Below are 26,481 nucleotides of genomic sequence, written 5' to 3'. Positions count from 1 at the left end.
GTATCCTAAAGTTGCTCAATTTCAGAATTGCTCCACTCATCTGTATAATCTACCTCTAATAAATTCTTCTTGCAGCCACACAGTGTGACCTTCTGGAAGGGAGCAGGCATGTTAGAGAGCCAACAACAGCAATGCCAGTCAGTCTTCCCTACAGAGAAAATTTTAGGCAGTTTTGTCTTAAAAGTAGTCTTTAAATTGTCTTTAAAATAAACACGTATAAATTTTAATGATCCATAGTAAGGGAAAAAACCAATTGCTATAGCAGACCTTGTTATTAAGCAGTGTCTCTCCCATATAATTCTTCAACTTCTTTAACAGTGCTTTATCAGGGACAACAAATCCTTGCCAGCTATGAAGAATGAAGCACTTGGCAATGCTTAACTTCAAACAAGGGATAAAAGACTGGAAATCAAAGAGGTAATGGAATTTGGAAAAGAAATGTCCTTTATCTGGAATTGCCACAGATCTTCCCAATCTCATATCAGGCTCTTTTCAATCCCTTTCCAGCTCCTACAGTAATCTTACAATTCCCCTGTGTTCACTGTAAGCTCAGGCTCATTTCAACACTACATCAGCCTGATCTTTCCACCATGTGAAAAGCAGTTTTTCTTGTTGAAGCCTTTGGAAAACAGGCAGGGATGTACTCCTCATCCACGTGGGATGCTGGTTTATAAAGAGGTCCCAAGAGTTATCAGCATCCTCTCTGTGGTTCTGAACAAATTCCTACAAAATGCTGCTGCACCTTTGCAGATGCTGTCACAGTTACCACACACAGACCCTGACATGTACAAATCCAGGCATTTCAGGGGACTGCTCCTACACTTCTTATTAAAGGATTTACAGAGAACATAAAGGTCTGAGAAACCTCTGAAAATCATCCCATATATTTTCATGGCCATACCAGGTTAATTTGAAGGAAAAAGTTAGAAAATGCCCTCCCAGATACTGCTGATCTTTGAAAATTCTGCATCATTTGAACTCCTGATTCAGAAGTAAACCACTCTTCTGGCCCTGAAGGAGATGCTGCTCCATATCAATTATCTTGGAGACAGAAATCAATTTTTAAAGGGCAAATGAAAGGATTGGCTGTCCATTATTTTGTCTGTGCTGTACACTGAAGGATTAACGTTCTGCACAAAGCAAGGAAATGGTTTGTAGCTGTCACAGAGGAGGACAGATGGACTAACAAGAGAAAAGGAGAAGTTCTCTACACTGGTTTAGAAACTCTCACAGATCAAAACAACTTGCACCATATTTCATTAGCTTCCTTCCCTTACTGTAGGAGGAGGACACAGTATTTTCATTGCTTTTTAGCAGCAAGTGACCTAAGATTCTGTAAACTGAGTAAGTAGCAGAGAAATGCAGAAGGAAGACTGGATTATTATTATTTTTAAATTCTAACTATAGGACAAGATTAAGGAAAGGAAAAAACTCAAATCTAGTATCTACACTAGATACTCTGGGTTTTGGAGTTCAAATAAAAAACCTAAACCCACAGGGTGAGACCCAAGCATTTTCCTACTGTGCATCACCAAAGGACAGTATTAAAGTTTCTGTAGCTGCTTGTGAAAATTCATCCTCAGGCTTTCTCAACGTGTATGCTTTAAAAAACAGGCAGCACTTTTCAGGAACACTCACAGCAGCTTTAGCAGTTAAAACTAGGAAGGAACAAAGACAGGAAGGGCATGGGGTCACGTTTCATCAGAATTTGACTAAGCTCCAACTAATGTGGGTTGTGCCTGCTGTTTGAACAGTATGGAAAAAACACCATGACCAAAAATTCACAATCTTCAAGAATCTGAAAACAGTCCTTGGAACAGAACTCTTGCGTACTTCCCTGGGTTGGCTCCACTCAAACCCAGTCCAAGAGGAGCAGGGGGGAGGCAAATCCTGCTGCAACCAGGGGCAGAAGTGATGGCTCTGAAACTGGAACAGGATTCCACCCAATTTAAAAAAAGAAGGGAAGGAAGCCTAATTTCTTTCAGTCTTAAAGAGAGAGAAACAAAATGATCCATCCACACTGCTGTAGATAAGGAGTGGGATGGGGGTAACTGCTTTATTTCCAAGTGGGAAGTAAATAAAGATGTGATACAGAGCCAACATATTCCAGACACGTCACCTCAAGATCACCCCAGCTGAGAAAGGAAGCTGGGAAATGAATGAAAATCCACATTCCTCTCATCTGACAGTGCTGTCAATCAGTGTTCTCATTACATTTGCATAAGCACTTGCTTTTAATGAAATTCCTGCACACTGACTGGAAGAATGTTGCTAATTACACATACTATGTTACAAGACTGTTTAGTTCACTAGTTATATGCTGCTGAAAGCTCTTCCTTATTTCCATGAATGTCCAGTAGCAAAAAAAACATTGTAAAGGATATTTTACCAAAGTACTGCTGCTGAAAATTCTCTCTCGCTTTTATCCCCCTTAGTACCTGCAAATTTTCATAATTCTTTTTTGAATCATGAGAAGAAGGAAGAAATCCTACCCCACTTACAGACCACCAGGAAAAGGCAGCAGTGGCCATACACCAGCAGATCTTGCAAAGAATCCTGAAGTCAGCTTGGGCTGTATTAAATATTTCCAGCCATCCACATAGAAAGGAAAAAATTGAGTGTGTACAGACATCATGCAATTCTCCACTCACCTATACGGTGCAAAAAGTGTATTATAAATTATGAACTCTGATAGAAAGTCTGACCCATCAAGGTCCTGATGTATTTAAGACTTCCTGCTTTTTATGGAGTAGACCAACACTGGGTCACTGAGTGAAGGATACCTTCACATTTCCATCTTCCATTTTCACATTCATTAAATCTGTTTTTAGCTTGATCGATATTTAAAAAAACAGGATACAATGCACAAAAAGCTCAATCTATAGACTTTGAAAAAAAATCTGCATCCTGCAAAAACCCTGCAGTCTGACATACAGCTTTTTCTATCTTTGGGTTCACTTAAATCCACTCATGCACATGACTCTAAAGACAGCCTGACAAAACATTTATTAATTAAAAATCTCAGTTACAGCAGTGCTTCAAGTATGAGAATTATTTCCTACATTACCCTGCTCACATTTCATGTGGATGCTACTATTTTGTCTCACTTCATTTATTCTATTACTTGTTTATACAGCACAGCTTAACAGGAGTCTCAATGTTTATTTTTTTGCTAGTGTGAAGATCTCAGCACATCCCCAGTCTTTGAAAAGTCTGCGTCATGGTTAAGAATAACAATTCTGAAAGACTCTGCACTGTGAGTTATTTTAAAGTAAGTTGCTGTCAAAGTAAACAATATTAAACAAGTCCAGTCCTTTAATCCAATTCAAGCCAGAATTATGGCAGCTTACATGAATTAATATGTTTATATGCTGATGTGAGTACATCCTTAGACATTCACTCTGGGTAAAAGCTGTAACTCAGACACTCAGGCTCTGGGTGCCTGGCAGGATGCTGCAGCCTGGGCTCTGGCAATGAGGCCTGAGGCACACATGGAAATTTGTGCAGGTGACACAGGTGTGCAGTGCTGCACGTACCCCAGAACCAGCACCATCCACAGCTGAGCTCACAGCCCAGAGAGTTCTCTGCATCCACACAGAAAGTGAACACAATGGAGCTCTCCACTTACTTAAAAACAGCTGGAAAAGCCCACAGCTCATTACAAAGTATTGGCAAGTAACTTTTAAAAAAAGTCACTGTGAATTTTGGTTTGAGACTGCAAGAATTGATCTGCTACACAGAGCTCTGAGGGTACTGAAACCAGGGATAACTGACAGACCCTGGAGCTGAGTGCTGGAACATGACACAGAGACACTGCACCCTCTTCTGGCTACAGCACCCCTGGCCTGAGCTGGGGCCTCTTAAACCCTGGGAGCAGCTGCCACCATCCCAGCCTTCCCTGGTCCCCAGTCTCCACAGAAACACCCCAAACCTGTGCCCTGCCTGCAGGTTCATGCTGAGCTACATTTCCAAGCTCAGACTGGGCAGTGGCAGAGCAGAAAAGCAAAGTCTGTATCTCAGCTGCCCTCCCCATGTGCCTCCTCCATCATCCCCATCAGTCAGCTCTGCTGCCTGCCCTGCCCCGTGCCAGCACAGCCTCACACCACACAGCCAGCACTCAGAGCAGTGGGGCAGCTGCAGCTTTGTCACTGCTCCACTGGGATCCTGCAAGGCTTGGGGATGCCACCAAGCAAGGACACAAAGCCATGGCACAGTCAGCAGGTGGCACCATGGCAGCACCCAGGCTGGGCCCTCCCAGCTCCCCAAACTCCACTCACTGCATGGAAACTCAACCTGCATCAACCTGTGAAACAGGTCTGCAGCCACTGCTGAGGAACCATGAGCTAGAACCTTCTGAAGAACAGAATCAGGCTGGAAATATTTCAAGCAAATCAGCTGAAAATAGCAAGTAGGAGAGAGGGGAGCACTTCTTTCCACAGTTCTTTCCCTTTCAAAGACCTCTTGCAAAACATTAATAAATTTCTGCCATTTCCCCAGCCTCCAGAAGGCTAGCAAACACTAAGGGAGCAGCAGCAGCAGCAGCCCCTCTGATCTGTCTGCTTCTTTTAACCAATTTAAAGGATGTTTTTCTTCAGCTTCATTTGATTATAGCTAGTTTAGACATCACTTTGAACAACAGAGAAGACCTCTTCATACAGAAATTAAAGTCTCTTTACAGCCATATCTTGCAAGAAAATTATATAATGAATTTACATCTACTGTTCTATTTTTGTGTCCTTTTATACAGGTCACTGTCATAAATCAGTCTTGATCTTCTAATAAAGACATGCTAATCTCCTTCACTTGTCAACAAGCCTTGAAACATCTGACCACAAAGTCTTTTTTAAATTTAATTTATGAAAGAAGAATAATTCAATTTACCATTATATGCAAGACAAAAGTCACTGGAGGAACCAAGCTTGCCAGTTATGACTGGAGAACAAGGTGACTACACAAAAAATTCAATGTAAGGTAACATTTTGAATGGTTACCACATATAGTAAGGTGGATTCCACTACCAGAACCAAGAGATAAGAAATGAAGTAATTGGATGCAAATTCAAAAGAAACAGAAGGAGATGAGCCATGCAGTGTGGGGAAGTGCCTGTGGGATGTATAGCATCCCTAGTGTCCTTCCTATGACAAAAGCCTACATGGATCATCAACTATAAACACTTGAAACAGAAATGCATCAAATTTCTTATCTCTAGTTTAGGAATTCCCTAAGTTACAAATCTTTGGAGATAGGGTTGGATCATGAAGAAATATCCCTGTACACACACACATTCCTCTATAGAACCATGGCATCATTTAGGTTGGAAAAGACCTGTAATGAGCACTCAACAGGGAGCTGTGGGCACGAGGAGGGGTGGGGGCAGCAGTACCCTGCACTTGGGGCATTGCAGAGTGCAGGGGAAGAACCACAAACTCCCTGTGTGACCAAGGTGCTTCTCCTGTCCAGGGGCACTCAGGACCTGGCGGCTCCAGGGCTTGTTAGAGGGAGAAGTGCAGTGGATGGGCCTTCAGTAACAGCCAAACCGGGTGTGAAATGAGCCACAGGCACATGGCACAGACCTCATGTGAATCAGAGTGCAGGAACAAGGGGTGAGGCAGCAGGCAGATGACTGGATGGCAAGTTATTGTCTGAGTTTAGAGCTGCAGCAGTTACCTTTTAAACTCATCATGATAAAATTCTGATTTGCACGTCACCATCTCACTGGCTTGGCTGTCGTCACGACTCCTGACCCCACCAAATACATAAAGCTCAGAGGCAACTCCACAGGCCACTGCCCCAAATCTGAAAATCCAAACAAGGAAAAAGATATTAATGCCATGTATCAAAACCCTTTTGCATACCCCTCTGAACTTTCTTCATCTTTTACTCTTTTATTTATTTATACACACAGATGCCTTAAATATCCAACAAGATGAGTCATGGATATTAATTGTAAGCACCTAATTCAGATCACAAAAAAACCCCAAAACAGTAAAAATATTTCTGTCTAAAAATACTGTGAAGTTCCAATTGAACTATACTGTAATTTCTTGCTTTCACTTTGCATCAGGGAAGTAGTGCTTATAACATCAGGGCTATGTTTCTACAAAATTTGTATTTATTGCTTGGATTCTTGTCTACTCAGCCACATGTTAACTACAGGCCACCACAACTCAAAAAGACCTGGTGAGATTCATAGGCCATCTCAGATTCATCAGATAAAGGACACTTTCCTCCCATCAGAGGGTTGGAAAAGCAACCTAGTCCCCCCACTTCCATTTTCCCTCACCTCCTCTCTTTGAGAGGACAGATTGCTGTCCACTGCTGAGTCCTGGGGTCGTAACACTCCACAGATTCAAAGAGTTTTCCATAGGAGCCTCCACCCATTGCATAGATTTTCTTCTTCATAGCTGCATAGCAGCCAATCTTATGGGAAAAAAAAGACAAAAATATATCTGAAATGACACACAAATGCACAGTATTGAGAGCTCAAAGCTGTCTCTACACACACACAGAGGCATTTGGATTGCCTATACCCCATGGCAAACAATGTGAGGCATAAAAATGCTCAGGCACAGTTTTGTTTTGGAGTATAAAAAGAGAAGAAGCTGCTCACTCTCATTTCATTTTGAGACTTTTTGCTACAGCTTCTACTTGAAGCAAAAGATTGAAATACATATTTTTATACATATATACATACACACACACATACATATATCTGCATTGACTATTTAACAAGAAGCAACACAATAATATAAGATGTAGTTTTTACCTTTCTAACCATGGTCAAGTCTGGCTGCTTGGTCCAGGTCCGGCTATAAATATCATAGCTCTCCATAGAGATCAGCTCCCTTTCACCATCCTCACCTCCCAGAATATACAGAATCCCATCAATCTCTACCACACCAAAATTATGTCGTGCCTAAGGAACATCAATAAAATCAACATTGAAAAATATAACTGCCATTGGGAATAAATGAACACAATCTTATTTTTCAGACTAAGTGTCTGCGAAGTGCTATTGGTATTCTGCCTGGCTTTTGTTTTGGTTTTTTTTAATGGTGAAGTCCTAAACTTCATAAGCATAAAATTATTAATTTAATCAACTAAACAAAACGAAGGGTATCAAAAGGAGAAAAAAAAAAAGCAGAGTAGCACAAGCCAAAGAGACCACAGAGAAATCTAGGAAGAGAGATTGGCCATATTTCAGTTCCATAGTGGTGGTCTCTACAATGAAGCTGCTGCTTTCAGGTCTCTCTAGCAGCAAAGCCTGAACTCATTCTCTGTGCAAAGGCAGCTCTTCTATTTTGTATGTATGAGCCCAGCTACCCCTCAGTCTCATAGCAAACATATCACAAGCAGGAAATTTAATGCATCATAACTAAAATTGTAGTCAAATCTACATGCCTTTGTCAACCAGAGATTGCAAAGAGAAAAATCTGTGGTAAACAACTTCTTAATAAACACCCTGTGCTGATTTACAAAGATAAAAACACAGGTGTATTGAGGATATATGTTTACAAATAACAAACTGTTACTTTTTGATGGAATGTAATTATGAAGAAGGAAGCATTAACTCAAACCAAACCTAAATATGTCTGTGCAAGCCAAGTTCTGTATGTTGGCCAGTCCTCTGTCCATCTTTTCTGCACAGTCCGATCCCTTTGTCCATCTCAGAGGTCTCTTGTTTTAGAAGGCCAGTACACGCAGAACATTAAGTATACTATAGGACTGATTCATTATGAAATTCCTGAAATTTTGTAGTTCATCTTATAGTAAGCTCTTCACCAATTGTTTAGTTTTTCCAGATCCAGCAGTCAGCATCAGACCACAAGAACAACAGGATATAAACAGAAGTCAGTCTGCAGCATGATTTTGAATGTGTAAGATGCAAGCGACTGGAGATTCAGAATAAAATTTTGCAGAAGAAAAGGAACATTTTGCCAAAGTAAAAACTTAAATCCCAACAGTTAGATAGAGATCTTGCCTCATGCATTGGTGGTAAGGAACTCCATGAATTGGTGTCTGGATCATATTTCTCTCCAGAGCTTAGCGTTCCCTTGTTTTCATCCTGACCACCAAGCACAAATAAAAATCCTTCTGTAAAACAAAACATAACATGATCTTAAGAAAAGGACTCTCAAGAAGAGGATTCACACCTGCACACTGAGTAAAACAACATGACTGGTGAGCTGTATTCTGAAATTCACCAAGAGATCCAGACCAGTCGCAGGTCAGACTCTGGACTGGAGAAGGTAAAGCACATACTTACATCTGACTCAAGTCTGCCCCTGCAGATACCCTTCAACAAATTCAGTGATGCAGCAACTACAATTTACTTAAAACATGAAATACTCCTGGAGAGACAGATGTAGCAGATTCCCACAAAATGTTGCAGGAATAGTGATCTTAAGACACTTAGATGACAGGGATTTTCACAGAATCAAGTACAGTTTTGGGCAGACAAAGGGGAAGCAAGAAATAACCCCAGTGCAGTCAGTCTTGAAGAAGATATATTATTATAAGCTGTATGTCAGATTTTGAGGCACTGGTAAGTTTTGATAGCATGGACTTTACAAAGATGAAGTTCCCCTTTACCTGCTGACAATACTCCATGATTGATCCTTGGAATACTCATAGGAGCAAGTTCAATCCAGAGCTGTCTATTGGGATCATAAAGAGGACACATACACCGCATCACTGAGGTTGGTTTCCGTGATCTGAACACAGGGTGGGGAGGGAACAAACAGAAACAGAAAGACAAAGACAGAGTTTTACAAGTTCACTGTTAACAGCTCGTGTCCAAAGCTGGCTTGTTCTTGTTTTCCTGTATATTCATCACGTGGCATTTCCCTGGTAAGGAGAAGATCCCCAAACCAAACATGTAAATTGAGTTTGTATTGTACAGACTTGGAGACACAAAAGCTGATTCACTTCATTCCTACTGTATCTGCCTGTAACTTTTTTTATGAACTTTGAATGAGCTGAGAAGAACTGATAGACAGTATTAGTAATGTCTGAGTAAAATGATTCACAAACTGACATGCAAAATGTTATCTGAGTGGTTTACTACACTTCTATAAAAAGCTAACATCTAAATGCTAAATTTATTTAAACAGGACTGAACCCTCCCTTCTGCTGCAGGGGATACTCCAGAGAAGGAAGGGATTATTGTGTGGAACAGGAATTTTCACCTTATCTCAGATGCACCAATAATGACTATTTTTTTTTTTTTTGGAACCACATCTATTATAAACAAAACAGTTTAAATCACATGTTCATTACCCCTAAGTTATGTTAGACATGCTTTTCAGATCATCAGAAAGGATTCTGTTTTTAAGCCTATTCAGTTTAAAAAAATCTAACCAACACTTACTGAACAAACAACCCTACTCAAAGTTTACTACATGTTGAATGTCAGAAACAAAATAACTATTTATTGCTGAATCACCCCCAAAGGTATTTCAGGTGTGTCTGACCAACCTAAAACAAACCCAAATGATAGAGTAACAAGCAATAGGTGCCCACATCTGTGTTTTCAGAGCGGTGAGCGCGGGCACTGGGACCAGGTGTCACACCACTGCACACTTACACTCTCTCTTCCCCCCCAACAGTCACGATGCACTCGGAGTAGCCCCGGGGCTTGAAGGAGGCCAGCATGGCCTCTCCCTGCTGCGGGGGTGTCAGGGGGATGTTGTTGCACTCCTTGACGATCTCGCGCACCAGCGGCTCGCTCATCATCTGCTCGCGCAGATACGCCGCGTCCAGCCCCGACACCCACACTGCCGACATCACATCCTTCATGTGGACCTGGGGACAGGCACAGACACAGTCACCCCCAGCACGGAGGCACCTGGACATGCAGATGCTTCTGTGCTTAGTAAATACTTGAGAGTTTTTGATACTGGTGAGTAATAAACTAAACAAGAGAGTGTTAGTAAGGAAATGCATCAAGTCCTTGAAGTTTCTCTGTAAACATGCTACTTGCTTTCTCATCATCTAAACAAGATTATATAATCAAATGTCAAAATGGTGCCTTTTATTCTTAATGCCTATTAAATAATGAAGGCAGCAGATAATATATCAACCACACAGCATTCACTCTTTTACTGCAATGCTGTTGTCTGCATTTCAGGCAAAATTCAATAAATTCTGTAAGATTAGTCCTGAAAGAAACAGATTTCAAGTTCCCACTGATTAGAATGAACACTCCAATTTGTGACATGCTCAAAATACAAACATTTGGATGTCCTGACCTTTCTGGATTCTGAATCATGAGAAATCCACCTAATCACCGCTTCAAAGACGTATCTTTCGTTTCCAACATTGAGCTTTTCCATGGACAGCACTTCTTTCAGTTTTTGAGGAGTCAGTTCCAAGAATTCCTCTGTGCTGCTGACATCTCGAAAGTGAGTTTCCAGATACTCTGAGGCAAGGTAGTGAACATGATGCAAACAATAGTGCAGTGCAAAGTCCCGAATACCAATACAGTTCTCAGCAGCTATGCAACCTTCTAAAAACTCACAGCAGAGAGTTTTTAAGTCTGTAAGCAGCAGGAGATCAGCTGCCTGTACCACATCTTGGATAGTTTCTTCATTTAGCCTGATCTGCAAGAATTAATTTAGAAGTTATAGCTACTATCACTCATTTGTTCCATGACATGCCCGCATTCATTACACTCATTCTCAGTGGCTGAAAAATGGAGTATTAATGCCAGTGTAAGAATCAGGAGAAACTGATATGACTGCTAACCATTAATTAATTAACACAGGGTTGGAAAGGCATTTGCTTGACAGAAGGTGTGGAGCAGAAATTTTGATAAGTTCCTGAAGTAACCAACCATAAAATTGCTCATCTCATCCGGGAACCTAAAATGAGTTTTGCTGTAATAAATAAATACATTCTTTTAAACACACACGAGGAATGAATTTCAAGCCAAATCTGCCTTTTTTTTTTCTGCTGAAAGCTAACCTTGTTCAGCAATCTCAGTGTGGTTACAAATAAACTGGACACACCAACTTTAAGTCTTGCTAAGGCTCCTGGCAGGCAGATGTGACAAGAGGGTGCCTGGTGTACTGTAACCCTCAGTGATGGGGTCTCCATCTCTGTGGCTACCAAAGCAGTCCTCTGTCACAGCTGACAAACACTGCCTGTTTTAAAGCAGATTACTGAAGGTAGCCACCAATTTTAATACAAGGATTTGACATTGACTCTAAATTTTAAAGTCCTCCTCTGCTACACAAGAAGAGCAGACAACTCCTGCAGAGCCTACTGCCTCTACTTCATATGCACAGTCCCACTCTGCAGAAGTTTTATCACAAAGCTTTAAACTTCTTTCAGGATAGCAGTGTTAAAACTCCAGTTATTTTGGTAAATAGTCCAAGTTTTCCAAATAGGGGGTTTTAATACCATACCTGCCCACTGAAGATGTAGTCTAATATCTCTTTCATGATATCAACAGATATCCCTTCGAGTTCAATCTTGTACGTTGAGCCATCATCCTTTGGAGGATTGTAATTCAATTTTGTTCTAAGAGAAGTGAAAAGGAAAAGAGCAAAGTTCAAAATCTGGGCACTGGTTGCTGTCAGTTTCTGAAGAATCTGCGATCTCAGAATATGGATGTCTTGAGGCACAACAGAGATGTTAAAACCTTTCAATGTGATGGAAAAACTGTCCCTCGAATTACCACATAGGCATGGCCTCTGATACTGCTCATCACTTTTCCAAACTTAACAAATCTGTCAGCCTTGCAAACTACCCAGGCCATCAAAGAGCCAAAGTATGTTTTATCCCAGCTCATTCATCACAAGCATTCAAAAACTTCACTCAGACTTCCAACAGAACAGCGGCTTTGCTGACAGATAAAACACGAGAATTTGCTTTGATAAAGGTGGAAAAAACCCAAAGCAAAACATAACCAAAACTTTTTTTACCAAGGAAGAAATAATTAGAGTTAGCAGATGTGATCAGAATATTTACTGGCAGCACAAACATTTGGATTGCATTACCATTTTGTGTAGTTTATGATGTTATCAGCCTAATGCTGTGCCTGGCTGTAACCAAGCCATGCACTCACAGTTGCAGGGAACAGCCCATGTGCTGCTCAGCAGAGCTTTAAATATTCATCTACATCAGTGGACACTCCACTTACAAGCCATTTCTTTAAACATACCAGGAGCACTGTGATGTGCCTGTGAATAGAACGGTGGAGGCTAGGGGAAAAGGTGAGGAAGTAATAATAGCACAGCAGACACTTTGCTTTCCACCAGCTGTCAGTGCAAACACTTCTTACAGGAGAGACAACTTTAATGTTCAAAAGGGAGCAGCATCCACCAGTTTGGTGCAAACAGACACAAGAGCTAATAAAAGACCAGTTTTTTAACATATTTTCCCACATTTTGGTCAATGAAGAATACATTATATAAAAACAAGAAAGTTTGTTTCCCTACTTCTGTGTATACATAATGACCTACATCTACACCACAGCACTCTAAAATTAAAAGCTTTTACAACTTTTTAACATTCATTTGAATATATCCTTAGATAGAATCCATTTCTTAATGTGAAAAGCTGTGGCTTTGCTAAGCTGAAAGTGTCCAGCCTCCTGCTATCCACACTCATGCTAAGCAAATACATAAATAGGTCTTAGCTAAGGGCAGATTCTGCCTCACTTACTCATATCAGAATAAATTAAGTTTCTCACAAATTGAGCTGTAACTCACATCAAATAAAACCTTAGTCTGTAAGGAGCTATTTTTAAGTGTGAATAAGGGCAGTAATTTTAGCCCTTTAGTTCATCATCCTTGTGGTCCTGCCTTCACATTCCTTTTCTACTCTGCAGAGCACCCGGAGATAGCGGTGCCCATGCACCAGGGCTGGAGCTGCTTCCCCCTGGCACAGGTTACAATACAAATAACAACAGCAGCGTGGCGTGGGTTAGGAAATTGTTTATTTCCTAACACCTGGAAGGAGATTAGGAAAGTTATGTGACTCCCATTAAAGCTCATGCTGTAATAGCAGGCACTGATTTACGGCTTGTCAGCTGAAAATTCCTGCCCCAAATGTACATTTCCAGCAGAACATACAACTTGTACCTCAACCTGAGCCATCCTTGCCCATGTGCAGTGTGCATTTTCCATGTCTACAAGCTCCCAACAGAGCATATACAAACAGGGCAATGTGCCTTTAGACTTCTAACAGAGCAAAGGCTTCTTTACACACATTTTCAAATCTATCCAAACTACCTCCATTTACACCTGATTTCGGGGATTCTTGGTTTGTAACAAAAGGCACTTCTGGATTCCTAGGATGAAACTGTGTATTCTTTTAATTTAACATAAAATGTATCAAGTTTCACAGAGTCTGGCTTCCTTCAGCAGAAAAGACAGTTGGGTGATCTCTGGATCCCACATGAGTCAGGTACCTGTAAGTACATGATCCAATACACAGCACTATCCACACAGAACCTGGGGTGTCCAACACACTGAGGGGCTTGAAACAAGTCCAAGGCATATAATAAGCAGGTTGATGCCAGCACTAATGGGGAGATTAGGGAAAGGCCTGGTGCTATTTATCACTAACTTTCATCTTAGCATCACCTGTACACACCCAAGCTAAATCACCTCATTGCGTGGACTTTACACTGACGCCTCCTGTGTTGTTCAGAGTTTTTGGGTCTTATCAGGGTAGATGTTCTAATTACTGTGTACTTTTTCAGGCATCAACAGCTCATGAGCTTTAAAGAAATTACCTAGGCCCTAATGCAAAGCCAAAACACGAAGCCAAAGCAGAAAAATAGCCTTGAGAACAAATCAAATTACTTCAAAGTTACAGACACTTGTATCTAGGCAAACATTCACCTTATGCAAATGCTTCCCAGTTCAGATTAAGTTTTGTTCCTATCATCTGTCATGGGAAGCAATAGTGATGCATCTGTCACATGATTTTAATTTGTTGGTTAATAAAATATAAGGTTATTTATTTCAGTACAAGTACTTCTGAGCTACGCCAAGAGAGCAATTCCCAAAGGCAGCTGGAGGTACTCCTTGTAACTCACATCAAAACTGCAGGACAGCAACTGCCTGTTGGGAAGAGGGGAGGAAAAATATGATGCAAGGACATGTTATAACCAGGTTTGGGGCTGGAAAAGTTTAAAAAAAAAAAATCATGAGTCCAAATGGAAAGAAAGCTGAAGGAGGAGAGAAAAGTAGGAGGTGTGCAAGCAGAGGGCAAGGAGCCACATCTCCTCTTGCATCACCCAGCACCAGCTGTGACCTGCACCCACACCTCGCCTGCAAACTGAGGCCTGGGCATCCCTGTCATAACACCAGAGACAGAACGAGAAAGTTTCCAAACAAATTTGTTCCCAGCTCAGAAAACAATGGGCAGCACATGGAGAAATACTTAACCCTTGCCTACTATCAAATTTCACTTTAGAAAGTAAGTTAGCAGCTATGCTTAAGCAGAGGCCTTCCAATCTGTCATCCCAGAAGGAGGATGCCTTCTTGCTGCCATGCTCCTCCTCAGGGTGATTTATTCAGCCTGTGATTTGTGTGGCTGAGAGCTGGAAGTGGCAACCAGCAGCCCAAGGTGCAGAGATGGGCCAGCTGCAGCACAGCTGCTCCTAACGCAGGCATGTGACAGCTCCCTACTGAGGACAACATTTCTAATTACTTTAAAAGCACTCCAAGCTGCCAAACCACAGCTGAAAAGGCTGCCTCAGTCTTCCTTAATTCAGATGGAAGACCAGAACATCGAGATCTAGAAGGAAATAACCCTCCCAGCCAACCAAAACCCCCATGAGCTGGGAGCAGAGCGCAGGCAAGACAGAGCTGGAGGAAATGAAACAAGGCAACTTCTTCATCCTGTTTTCTCAAGTAATTTAATTTTGAGCAACTTAACTCCATACATGTTTTAAAACAATAATTTCCATTTTTTAATTAAGACCATGATTGTAAGTTGAAATTGCTTCCAGTAACATTAAACTGTTCCATAAACGCTCAGCATCCACCCCAACATCCTGCGCCTCGTCAGGAAAACTGCTGGCACACACAACACCTTGGGCCAGTGGCATAAGAACAAATGGGTTGATGTTGTGTTTTGATGTTGTCTGTGTGACAAATTTAGAATCTGCTGTTCCACATCACTTAAGGAATACAATCCTAATGAGTCATCTGAAACGCTCTACATGAGGCAGAATGAGGATAAAAACTCCAGTACCTCTTCTGTGTAGGTAAGCAGTATAAGCAAGGTGAATCCTCAAAATGAAAACACAGGCTCAAGAACTGATATTGATGCTGCTAGGAACAACAATTTACATCTAATGACATAAAACAGATTCAAATAATTAAAAAAAAAACCACAAGCAAAAAGCAAAACAGGAAAATAAGACTGTCCACAGCTCTTATTAAAATTAGGATGGAACTTCCAACTTACTGTTATTTTAAAAGAGCAGAACAAATCAAAGCACAACCAATCCTGCTGACCTTACAGCCAACCCCTGTGAAAGCACTGTTGTGGGACAGTTAAGATTTATAAGATGCAGATTAAAAAAAAAATCCATGTCTGAAAACTTGGTTTTCTTACATTTTACAGTTGAAAGTTTATAGGAGGGGAATAATCACTTTTAAATACTCAGCTAGACAAGACAACAAACAAAATGAAAATTCAAACTCAGAACTTGGCCACCACCAACACCACTTTCTTTCCTGAGTCAGACATAATTGTGTGGGAATATTTTCATCTTTGAAATCTCTGCCTTATCTGTAAACTACTAAGAAAAGAAATCTGATGTGTTTTTAGAATGGTCACATAAGTTATACAGAGAACAAGAGCACAACTCTTGGGAAGCTTTAATCCTTGGAGTGCTGGTATATTGGAACCCAAACAAATAAAGAAAACACCTGTCTGCAAAGACTGAGCCTACCAGAATGCTCCAGACCACATCCACCACAAGCAGGTTGTTGATATTTACAGTGAACAGCCATCAGAAAATCTGGGAAACAAGAGACAGACACTTTGGGTTTGATGCTTTGCAACACAAAACTTTTACCTGCTCTCACGTCACCACGGTGCAAACACAGTTTGCTGACCTACTTACACTGCAGGGTGTCAGGAACCAGACAAGAGGGAGACACTTGTTCTTTTGGAAAGGAGCTGTCTTCCCAAATTAATGATTTTGTTCCAGATTAGCCATTAAGGGCTGGTCTACACATGCTTTGCCAGTATTGCCACACTAGCAAACTTTAATATTCACGTAGCAAAGCTGTCCTTCGAAACCAAAGGGCAATAAAATTGGGGTTTGATGATTTATCCTTTACCTGCACCAGTGTTTTGGCCTTCTCCAGAGAGCATCAGCATTTTAAAATGAAGTTGGACCTCCAACAAACTGTTCCAGCAAAGACATGCACCAAACCTAAAACATGCTCACAAGGATGACTCAGTCCCAAAAATTACAAGTGAGTACTTGGAGATTTTGCATCAGTAAGGAGAAAACAAAAAATCTGCTTTTGATGCAAACATAAGGTCAATTTAGTCTCCTGGGCTGGGCTTCCTTATATAGGTTTTAGTCTTTCAAGTACAAGCTTTCCATGGTCAATCTAATTAAGTCCCAGTTAGGACTGACCATTTTAATGGTGAAGTTTTTCATTTGTCTGCCTTTCTCCTTGCAATGTTTTCTCCCATACAGGCTGGTCCTTCTACGTGCAAAAAAACTCCTTAATAATCACATTATTAAACAGGTCAGACATAAAAACATGATGCAGCAGTTCACTCCACCCACCACCATCCCCTAAAAAGATATTTTACAACCAAATCAGAAGGTTTCCTTTGAGGTCGCACCCTGGCCTTTAGCACCACACATAAAAGTCAGTCTTCACCACACCCTGCAAAGGGTGCCAGCTCTCAGAAGATTTTGGCTATGCCTCTCCTGTGTCTCTCTCCTTAAGATTATCTCCAAGTCCACCTTCAGATCTCAAGGCAAACGAGTCCATTTAACAGCTCAGCACAAAAACTTGCAAAGTTGCTTTGTTTGCTTTAAGAGAAACAAAAACTGTGATATATAACTTATTTTTTTCAACTATTTAAAAGTTTAAGTCAGGCAAAAATGTGGCTTCCTCCCTTTCAATAAGAAAAGGAACAGGGCAATTACTTCAACAGCAGCACAAGGGACCTGTACAGGGCTCATGGGCTTTGCTCAATGAAGAGCTTGTTTACCATGAAAATCTGAAATTACCCTGATTACACTGAGCTCATCCAGAGCTAGATTGTAATCTAAATTGGAAATCTACCCTCAACCAGAGTGTCTTGCCTAAACATGTGAGTTAGCCCTAAGTAGACAGAACACACACTCAACAAACTGTGCCCAAGGACGGACCCTGGCAGCTCTCAGCAGCACCAAGGACCTGATGCTTCATTTCACTTTGGGTTCCTTTAGCCAGCACAGAAAACAACCAAGCAACTGCACCAGCTGAGCTTGCCAACAAGTGACACACAGGCAGTGCAGATCAGCTGCTGGGACCTGTGCCTCTGCACCCTGTGCATGCCACAAAGCACAGCTCAGGCTCATCTCTGATGTGGTGGAGCTCACCTGGTTCAGCAGTCACTGCTCATCTGTGACAGAAACACCTGCTGGGTTTAGAGAGGTGGTTTGGGTTTGGTTTTCTTCTGCTCCACCTGACACTCAAGTCTGCTCACTGAACAGATTCCCAGCACTGCCACACTTTTTAGGAAGCAGTTTACAACCAGGACTTCCTCAGAAAAACTAGGGAAGACATTTTTGAAATAGAGTTTTAAGCCAAGAAATTAAGAGTGTCTTACTTGAAATATGTCTTCTTTCAGATTAACTCCACTTTTAAACTTGTTTAAAATGCTTTTTTAGAAGAAACAAGTACAGTGTTATACAGTACCCATGCTGCTAAATTTGCTGTTAAGTATATTTAAGAAACACAATGCTGTGCAGCATGTGTCTAATAACCCAAATATTCCTGATTATTATTATTCAATTAATTTAATTTTATTTAATTTTATTCCTGTAAATATTATTATTTAACAAATACCAATAGATCTGCTGGGAAAACTTGGATTAACCAAGTTTTTATACCTCACTTATCCTTACAGCACATGGGAGCAATAAGCAACTGAGCTGGAGAAAGATTTTCATAATTGATGGTAAGTATGAAGTCAAATGGACAAAATTATAAGTGCATGAGTAGTGTTGTGGAACAGCTGGAATATGTTTGGAATCCAACTGAGGGAAGCACCGGAATTCTGGATATGCCCAGAGCTGGAAAACAGATCTGCAAGACTTTCCCAGAAAGCAATGCCACAGCCAGATGGAAAAGGAACCAGGAACATGGATTTCATCAGGAGTCTCCAACTCAGAGCACTCCTCATGTCCATAAACAAGAGCTGCAGCAGGCAGCCCACATCATCCAGGGGATGTAAACCAACATGCCTGAGGACATAAACCAGCCACCAACCACAAGGTATTAGGGACATACTTCCTTGATAGGGACCAGGACTTTCAGGGCTGTGCATAAGCAGTGATTTATTTTGGTTTTTTGGACATATTAAGCTATGGCAAACATAAAATATGAAAGGCAAAGACAGGAGTGGAGACTCCTCTGTGCATGGGTAGCACTACATTGGTACTCAGTACCAGCACAGAGAGAAACTTCTGTACAATATGCAGAGCAAGAGTCTGAACAGAGGGAGGAAACAAATCCTTTCAAACCATTCATTACTGTTCATATTTGTCAGTCCATGCCAGAAAAAAGTTCCTTTAGTAACTACAGATGAGACCAACACAAACAAAACAGGTTCAAAGAATTAAAAAAGAACACCACCAAAAAAACCAAAACAGAAGTGAAGCATTTCTGACTCATCAGCTCCAGACACATCAGCCTGTTCCAGCCACAAAATACATTGTAAATCAAGGGAAAAAAAGAAGAAGAAAAAAGGTTCTTTTAATAATAAAGTTTTGCCAAACAAGGCAATTAATACAAGTGTAAAGGTGAGCTACAGAGTAGAAATTACCCAGACATCCCAAGCAGCCCATCCTGCCACACCTTCCGTCCCAGCTCGCCTCTTACGTCAGGCACGCAGATGAGCTGCGCGTCTGCAGGTACAAAGAAAGGACAAGAAATTTCATCTCTGCTTCTCCTGGGTAAACAAGATGCTCTGATTCCCAGTTCTCCCTCTGCCTGACGTGTAGCAGCGGCCCAACTGTATTTTTTTTACTATTTTGGGCTGGGTAAGAGCCTTATGGCTTCTTCCCTTCAGGCGATCTCTAGGGGCCTGTCGGAGCAGGAATATAATTAACAACTCCCCATTCAAGCCTGGTATAGTGACTTCTAAATCCCTTTTTAAACCATAAACTTTTAACATACCTCTATCACTGTTGCCCCTCAACTACTTATCCAAACATAACATGCATGTGTAGGCACTTCTGAGTTGTGCCAGGCAGAGTTTCTGGCCAAGGCAACTATTTTGATTTATAGCCTCTCAAAGTCACAGAGACTTTACAACTCAGCTACCACTAAAACATAATAGGCTGCATTTCAATTTATTTTTTTAAAATCAAAACCAAAACAAAATTATGTCAAATTAAAAAAAAAAAAAAAAAAAAAAAAAAAAAAAAAAAAAAGTCTGCAAGCAAATTCTGGCCTGATCTGTTCCTGACTTCCTACTGCCAGGGCAGCCTCCAAAGCTCCCAGGAGACTGCCAGAAACAAACTTCTCAAAAGAAATCCTGAAGACAACAATGGCTTTAGAGCCCTCCTTGACAGTGCAGTTACCACAACACCACCCTGCACACCCAGTGAAGAGGGAACAAGCCCTGGCACAATTACAGCATAATCTGGCTAAAGCAGAACTTGGGAGCACGGCGTTCTGACAGCCAAACAGCTCCCAGCTCCAGCTGCCATTTGTGTTTCTGACCTCAATATTCATCTCAAATTGAAGAAAGTTTTAAAACGCTATAAAATATCTCTATAAATGTCACTAAAGACCAAACAGGTACCAGGAAATAAGCAGCAGAAGCTCCTGGCATGTGTTGGCTCCTACTTGACCCTGCTCTACAATATTCATTGTCCAACAGGTGTAACAAGAAGTGCCCAGTGGCACCTCCAGGGTGCAGGAGGCACATCCCAGCCCACCTCCCACAGCAGCACTCACAGATGCTCCCAGACACACTCACACAGGGATGGAGCCTCAGCAGGCTCCCCTTGTGACAACTGCAAATGCTCCAAGTGCCAGCACACAGAGGAAAGGGCAGCAGGTCAGTGATGGGGGCACGTCCCCCCACATCTTCATGGAAATCTATTTCAGCATTGCCTGTGGCTGTGCAGGGTCCTACAAGGTCTGCAGTGTTTTAGGAATGTCAGAAGGTTGAACAGGACAAGTGAGAAGATGCAAAGGCTGTCAGGTTATTTCTGACCAAAACCCATTTACAAGCAGTGCAGCTATTTATAAGTACATAAAAATAATAGGAACTTAACCTTACATTTACATTCTTGTTTAGTTATATTCTGCTCCTCTGAAAAAAGATTTAAATAAGATTACTGGTCCATTACTGAGTTTCAAAAGCCTTGGGGAACAGTATAGAACACATACAGCCATCTGAAATCTGCTCACGCAGATGCGTGAAAATCAAAGACAAAAACTTGCTGAGGTAACAAAAATGTCTTAATTCAATTTGTAATGCAGCAGCACAATCCCTGCGTAACAACATTAAATTTGTCCAAGAATAAGGGCTTAAATATCCTCTTTGTTGAGGTAGTTCCCACGTGCTCCCTGTGTTCCAGGCAAGCAGACAGTAGGTGAGCAAAATATAAAGAGTTGCAAGTTTCAGCTGGCCAGGAACGACTCATGCCAGACAGTGACAGATCTGTTGGGATGGGAACATCTGCTGCTACTGCTGAGGATACCAGGAATGCTTGGACCAAATCTAGCCTATAAAAGGTTGGCAGATCTATGCCACAAGTCAGGCCAAACTTACTAGTGCAAGCATGGTTTGCTCAGGGAAAAGCCCTCTCACGCCACTGTGATTTACATCAAGCTCTCAAACGAAATAAATTAAACAAGGGCAAGGATCTACACTAAGGCAATTGCCAGGACAAAGAGTGCTACCAAAAAAAAAAGGGCAGGTTTCTGGCTGATTTGTTACAGAAGAGAAAACCAAGAGCTAACCTGGCTTGAATATAACCACTCTGGGATGCACAGCAGCATCACCTTGAGCCAAACCACACTTTGTCCTGTGGCGGTTTCTTCCTGAGGAATCTTCCTTTTCTCAGGCTCAGGAACATACCACAAGATGTTAAGAGATATGCAGGGAGACTTCTGTGCTTTGTACATGGCAGGATTTGCTCCAGGGGCACACAGAGGGATTAGATAAGCCTGTACCTATAAAGGAATTCTGTAGGAATTCACACAACCACCCCAGACCTCTCTGGTCTGAGAGAGCTACAAACCACTTGGCATTAAGCAGTTGAGGCAAAACCTCAAGAATGAAACTACCACAAAAACTAAAATTCTTACTGGTCCCACAGACTGAAAATTTTTAAATTAAACAGTTTTTTTTTAATTTTTCTGTACTTGCAGAAGCCACCCTATGGATCAGACAGGCAGGTGGGGCCCATGACACCAATAACACTTCCAGTGTGTCTCTGTGCTCCTTCATGCCTTTTTTCCTCTCCCCACTGAAGCTGCTATCTTTGAGCTGCATGGATAATCCAGTTGCCAAATACCTAGGGGGAAAACACATCACTATAATTTACAAGAGTCCTACTCATAACCAGTCAGCCAAACAGCTTCCATGCAAAACTAAAAAACAGGTAACGCTCCTCTCTCCGTGGCTGCACAAATCCTTCAGCACACACAGACTGCTCACACCCAACCACCCCCTCACAAAGTCCATGCCTACTTATTTTCCTACTCACACCCTAAACTAAGTATTCATGCAAACCCTACAGTTTCTGAACTCGCCCACCAACTTGCCCACAGCCACAGCACACAATGAGACAGCCAGACACTGAAAACACCACATCAACTCATCCTTCCACTGCTTCACTTCAAGGTTCACATAAACGATTCTTTTTATTCCAAGTTTTACTTCTGAAAGTACTTAATGGATTTTTCTGAGCTTTATATTGGAATTTTTCAAATGAGAGCAATCTGAATCAATTGGCATTTGGAGACTGTAACAGCCTGTGGTACCAGAGCTTTGGAGTCAGCTACCCTTAAAATACAGGGCAGGAAATTCTTGTGTCTCCTGCAATAACTGTTTATTTAGAGGCCTAAACTGATTTTCTTTGAAAAAGCAACACTCCAAATAAATAGGAGTTGCACAGACTAGGTACAAGGTGGAGATTAACTTCAACTCCCAAAAAAGCCACTGTGTTTCCTTGGCTGGAAACACAATGCTCCAATATTGGCAACCTACCTGACCAATCCTACCCAATGTGAGGACCAGCTGGACTAAGAGAGAGATCCTAGAGTGATAAAAAGAAGAGAGACAGACAGCAAGAAAAAATTAGGCTCTGCAGAGGTGGGTAATACAGATGTGTTTCCTAATGCGCCATTCAAGAACTAGGTACACGTATTTTTGGTTCTTTACATCTTGAAAGCCTGAGAAGACATGAGTAAGCTTAAAAAAAAAAAAAAAAAACAAAACACAAAGCTCACACTTAATCATATTTATATATTAATGCATGTAACCTACTTTCACACATAGCTAATGAGTTCCTTCATGAGATTTGAACCTGAACAATTCTGAGTTTAAAAAAACCACAACTCTAATGACTACAAGTTTTGTTGCTAATGTAGTTGTGTCTGGAGCTCTTATTCCTCACTCACAATTAACCCATGTTTCCCCAGCACACTTTTCAGAGATTGACAAAATGCAAAACTTAAAGATGAAATTCTGTGAAAATGCACTTCTCCATAGCATAATCTACAGTATCTTTTAGTTAAGACTTTTTTTTTCACAGTAAAAAAATTGACATTTTCTGTAAACTCATCCTGCTGTAGCAGTAGAACAGCAGTTTTTCCAAGGACATGACCTCTTACCACCTACAGCAACTCTTCTGAAACCTAATGTCAGGCATATGGTCATCTAAAATATGATGTCCAATGACCTAAAAAGCATTCAGGCATTTTGAAGAGTATGAATCAATGCCTCATTTCTATTTCACATCTTTGATTTCTTTCTCCACAGTCTTCCAAACCTGCTTCTCCAGACAAACAGTGACAAAAAATTATTAGTAGTACATAGGCACCACCATGTCCTTTTTGCAAATTCTTGATGATCTTCCTTCTATGTGCATTTTATTTCATATCTCAGCTCTGCTAGCTCAGATGATGCAGAGAACTGTTTACTTAAGTCTGTGCATGATCACTGCTATTTAAAAGTTCTTCACCAGCCTCATATTCTATTTATTTTTAGTTTATTTTTGTATTTGAGAATGTTTACACTGTACTTCAGTGGTCACCCAAAATAATGTATTGCCTAAAAGCAGATGATATGACACTGCAGAAGGCTGAATTTTTTCAGACTGTAGCATAAAGAATTCCCATCCTTACCTAGCAAAAAAATGCAAATTTTACGACAAGTTCACAGGAAGCAGCAGCTGAAAGAAATGTCCAAACAGTACACAAAGTCTGCTACAGATTTATGTTAATCCTGTGTTTAAATGGTACTGAAGGTCTGCTCCTACTTCACACATGAAGACAAAACAAATGCCATTATTACTACAAATGAGTGGACTTAAAACCCTTTGAAATTAACCACTTGTATGTTTTGTTTACCTGCTCTGACATGCAGACATGTACCATAACACCTTGTGGAGGGTATATTCTTTTCACCTGCTGTCACTGGACTTGTCAGCATCGAGTGTGATGGGGTTCAGGCCGGTGTCAGCAGCACTCTCCATGACCTGGGTTTCCCTGCACACACAGCCCAGGAGCAGCTGCCTGCCAGGCTGAAACCATGACTGTGCTAATGCAGCTCATCCTCCCCAGCACTGGCTGTCAGTGGCACAGTTCTGACTGCACATGCTGGTGACAGCCCTGCCAAGAGCTGCCAGCGATCCTGGCACTGCCAGGCTTTGTCCCTCTGGCAATTTCCGAGCGATGTTCTTGGATGTTGTGGGGGCACAAGCGATGGGGAGACAATCCTGTGTTTTTTATTTTTTTAATTTAGAAGCCGGTGTACTTCAGAACCCATGACCACCACCTGGAGCCTTGTCTTGCTAAAAGACATTAAGGAGGAAAAAAATGATGCTGAAGTGCTGACTCGGTGCGGCCGAGGGACACACAGAGCCCAGCGCCTCACAATGCCCCTGGGATGCTGCCCCTCACCATCCTCACACCTCCCTCACCATCCTCACACTTCTCTCTTTAGGGGTCACTACTTCACACCAGGCGCTTGGCAGCAATGAAGTTTTGGGAGGGATTTTTTCCCTGGTGGGTGACACAGCCTCTCAGAGCTGGAAAAGCAGCGGTGTGATGCCGAGAACACGACAGCTCCTGCGGAGGGGCCCGGCGGCACGGGAAGGAGGGAAGGAAGGATGGAAAGAAGGAGGGAAGGTGGGGAGGACGTGGCCCAGTAGCTGCTCCCACAGAACAGCGGGTGTTGGAAGGGAGCTCTGGAGATCACCCAGCCCAGCTCCTCTGCCTCAGGACAGGAGCTCCCACCTGGAGCAGGTGACACAGGAACGCGTCCAGCCGGGGTCTGAATGCCTCCGGTGAGGGAGACTCCACACTCTCCCTGAGCGCCCGGGCCAACTCCGGGCCGAGGCGCAGCCGGGGTCCGCAGACCGCCCCGCCGGCCCTCCTCGGCTCCTCCGCCCTCACCCGCGGCGGATCCCGCTCCTTACATAACCCTGGCCCCGCTCCCCGCAGCGCGGCCCCTCCGAGCGGCCGCCCGGGGGCCGCGGGCCCGGCCGTACCTGATGTAGGGGCTGGCGGCCGCCAGGATGTTCTTCTGCACCGGGATCTCCTCGCCCTCCAGCACCAGGTGCGCGTCGCAGAACCGCGTCTCCTCCCGGAACGAGCTGAGCGCCCGCAGCAGCCGCGCCGGGTGCTGCGGGTCCGACACGGCGCTCGGGCCCGACATGGTGCTGCTGCCGCCGCCGAGCCGGGCCGGGCCGGGCCGGCTCAGTCCCTGCCCTCACACCATGGCTGAGCGCCCGCCCGCCGCTGACATCATCTCCCGGCATCATCTCCCCGCGCCGCCCCGCGGGGGCGGCCCGGCCCGGCGGCCTCGGGCACCGCGGCCCCTCCGCGGGCGGGGCGGGGACGGCCCGCGGAAATCTCGGCTTGGTGGCCTCACGGCTTTGGAATGTCGCTAAAGGAGGTCCAGAGAAGGGAACGGAGCTGGGGAAGGGGCTGGGGGGGGCTCAGCCTGGAGAAAAGGAGGCTCAGGAGGGACCTTCTGGCTCTGCACAGCTCCTGGGCAGGAGGAGGGAGCCGCGGGGGGAGCAGAGTCTTGTCCAGGCAACGAGACACAGGACAAGAGGAAATAGCGCTAAGCTGCACCTGGGGAGGTTTAGGGTGGACATTCGGAGAAATTTCCTCCCAGAAAGGGTGATCAGACATCGGAACGGGCTGCCCAGGGGGGTGGTGAAATCACCACCCGTGGAGATGTCCAAGGAAAAGGCTGGAAGTGGCACTCCATGGGTGACACGGTGGTGTTTGGTCATAGGTTGGACTCGATGATCCCAGAGGTTTTTTCCCATCTAATTGATTCTGTGATCCTGTAAAACTGGTCTTTTATTTATTTATTTATTTGTTCTCTAATATGAGCTGAAGGTGAATGTTGCAGGTGTAGGCACAAAGAAAAATAAGAGAATGAAAATTAAATACGGCCAGACTCATTGTGGCAGTGTCCCTTTCCACAGCTGCCCACTGGAAATGCGGCCTTCTCCAGCAAAAAAAGATCTTTTTTACGACAGTTCACATGATAAATTTTAGGCTCTTTATTATCGTGCTCAATTGCAAATTAAGAGATTACTTGACTCCATCTGCTTTCTTAACAGCATCCAACATTAAAGTAGTGAAACTATTTGCACTGAGTGAAAGTGTTTCACAAACTGTGATCTGCTGTAAAACAGACACCCAGCTGATGCTGCTGGGAGGGACCAGCACAGCAGCTCCCTGTGCTCCCTGTGCTGACAGGCACTGGGATCTCCCAGCCTCTGGAACACCCAAATGGATGTCCTGCTGCCCATTCCTTCACTGGGAAAACAGCATCTTCAGAGGGTCTGATCTGCTACAGCTGTGGTGGGTCACATGCTTTTATTACTTTTATTACTAGCATTTCAGTGAAATGTAACAAAATTCTATCATTCACTCAGTTTGATGGTGTCCCCAAATCATTTTTCCACTCAGAAAATGAAGCAGGGTATCTGGAAAGGACCCTGTAGGAAATGAATGCCTTCCCAAAGGCAGCCTTGTTCTTTCACAATGCTGGTTTGTTGTGCAGATGGAC

At 42.7% G+C, this 26,481-nt stretch overlaps 1 protein-coding gene across 1 annotated transcript in view; it reads right to left on the bottom strand.

The window, feature by feature from the left end:
• GAN (gigaxonin) overlaps nt 1-25,113 on the bottom strand; it is a 30,832-nt gene extending 5,719 nt beyond the window's left edge. The window contains exons 1-9 of the mRNA XM_058034391.1: nt 24,941-25,113; nt 11,409-11,523; nt 10,251-10,601; nt 9,587-9,804; nt 8,593-8,714; nt 7,982-8,094; nt 6,767-6,916; nt 6,284-6,420; nt 5,668-5,796 (exon numbers count right to left, since the gene is read on the bottom strand). Coding sequence (XP_057890374.1) covers nt 5,668-5,796; nt 6,284-6,420; nt 6,767-6,916; nt 7,982-8,094; nt 8,593-8,714; nt 9,587-9,804; nt 10,251-10,601; nt 11,409-11,523; nt 24,941-25,107 — 1,502 coding nt within the window. The 5' untranslated portion in view covers nt 25,108-25,113. The remainder of the gene's footprint in view (nt 1-5,667; nt 5,797-6,283; nt 6,421-6,766; nt 6,917-7,981; nt 8,095-8,592; nt 8,715-9,586; nt 9,805-10,250; nt 10,602-11,408; nt 11,524-24,940) is intronic.
• Between the last annotated feature and the right edge of the window lie 1,368 nt (nt 25,114-26,481).

This window comes from Melospiza georgiana, chromosome 14, assembly GCF_028018845.1.
Source record: "Melospiza georgiana isolate bMelGeo1 chromosome 14, bMelGeo1.pri, whole genome shotgun sequence".
NCBI classification, from domain to species: domain Eukaryota; kingdom Metazoa; phylum Chordata; class Aves; order Passeriformes; family Passerellidae; genus Melospiza; species Melospiza georgiana.
This window is presented reverse-complemented; position numbering and strand designations above follow the sequence as displayed.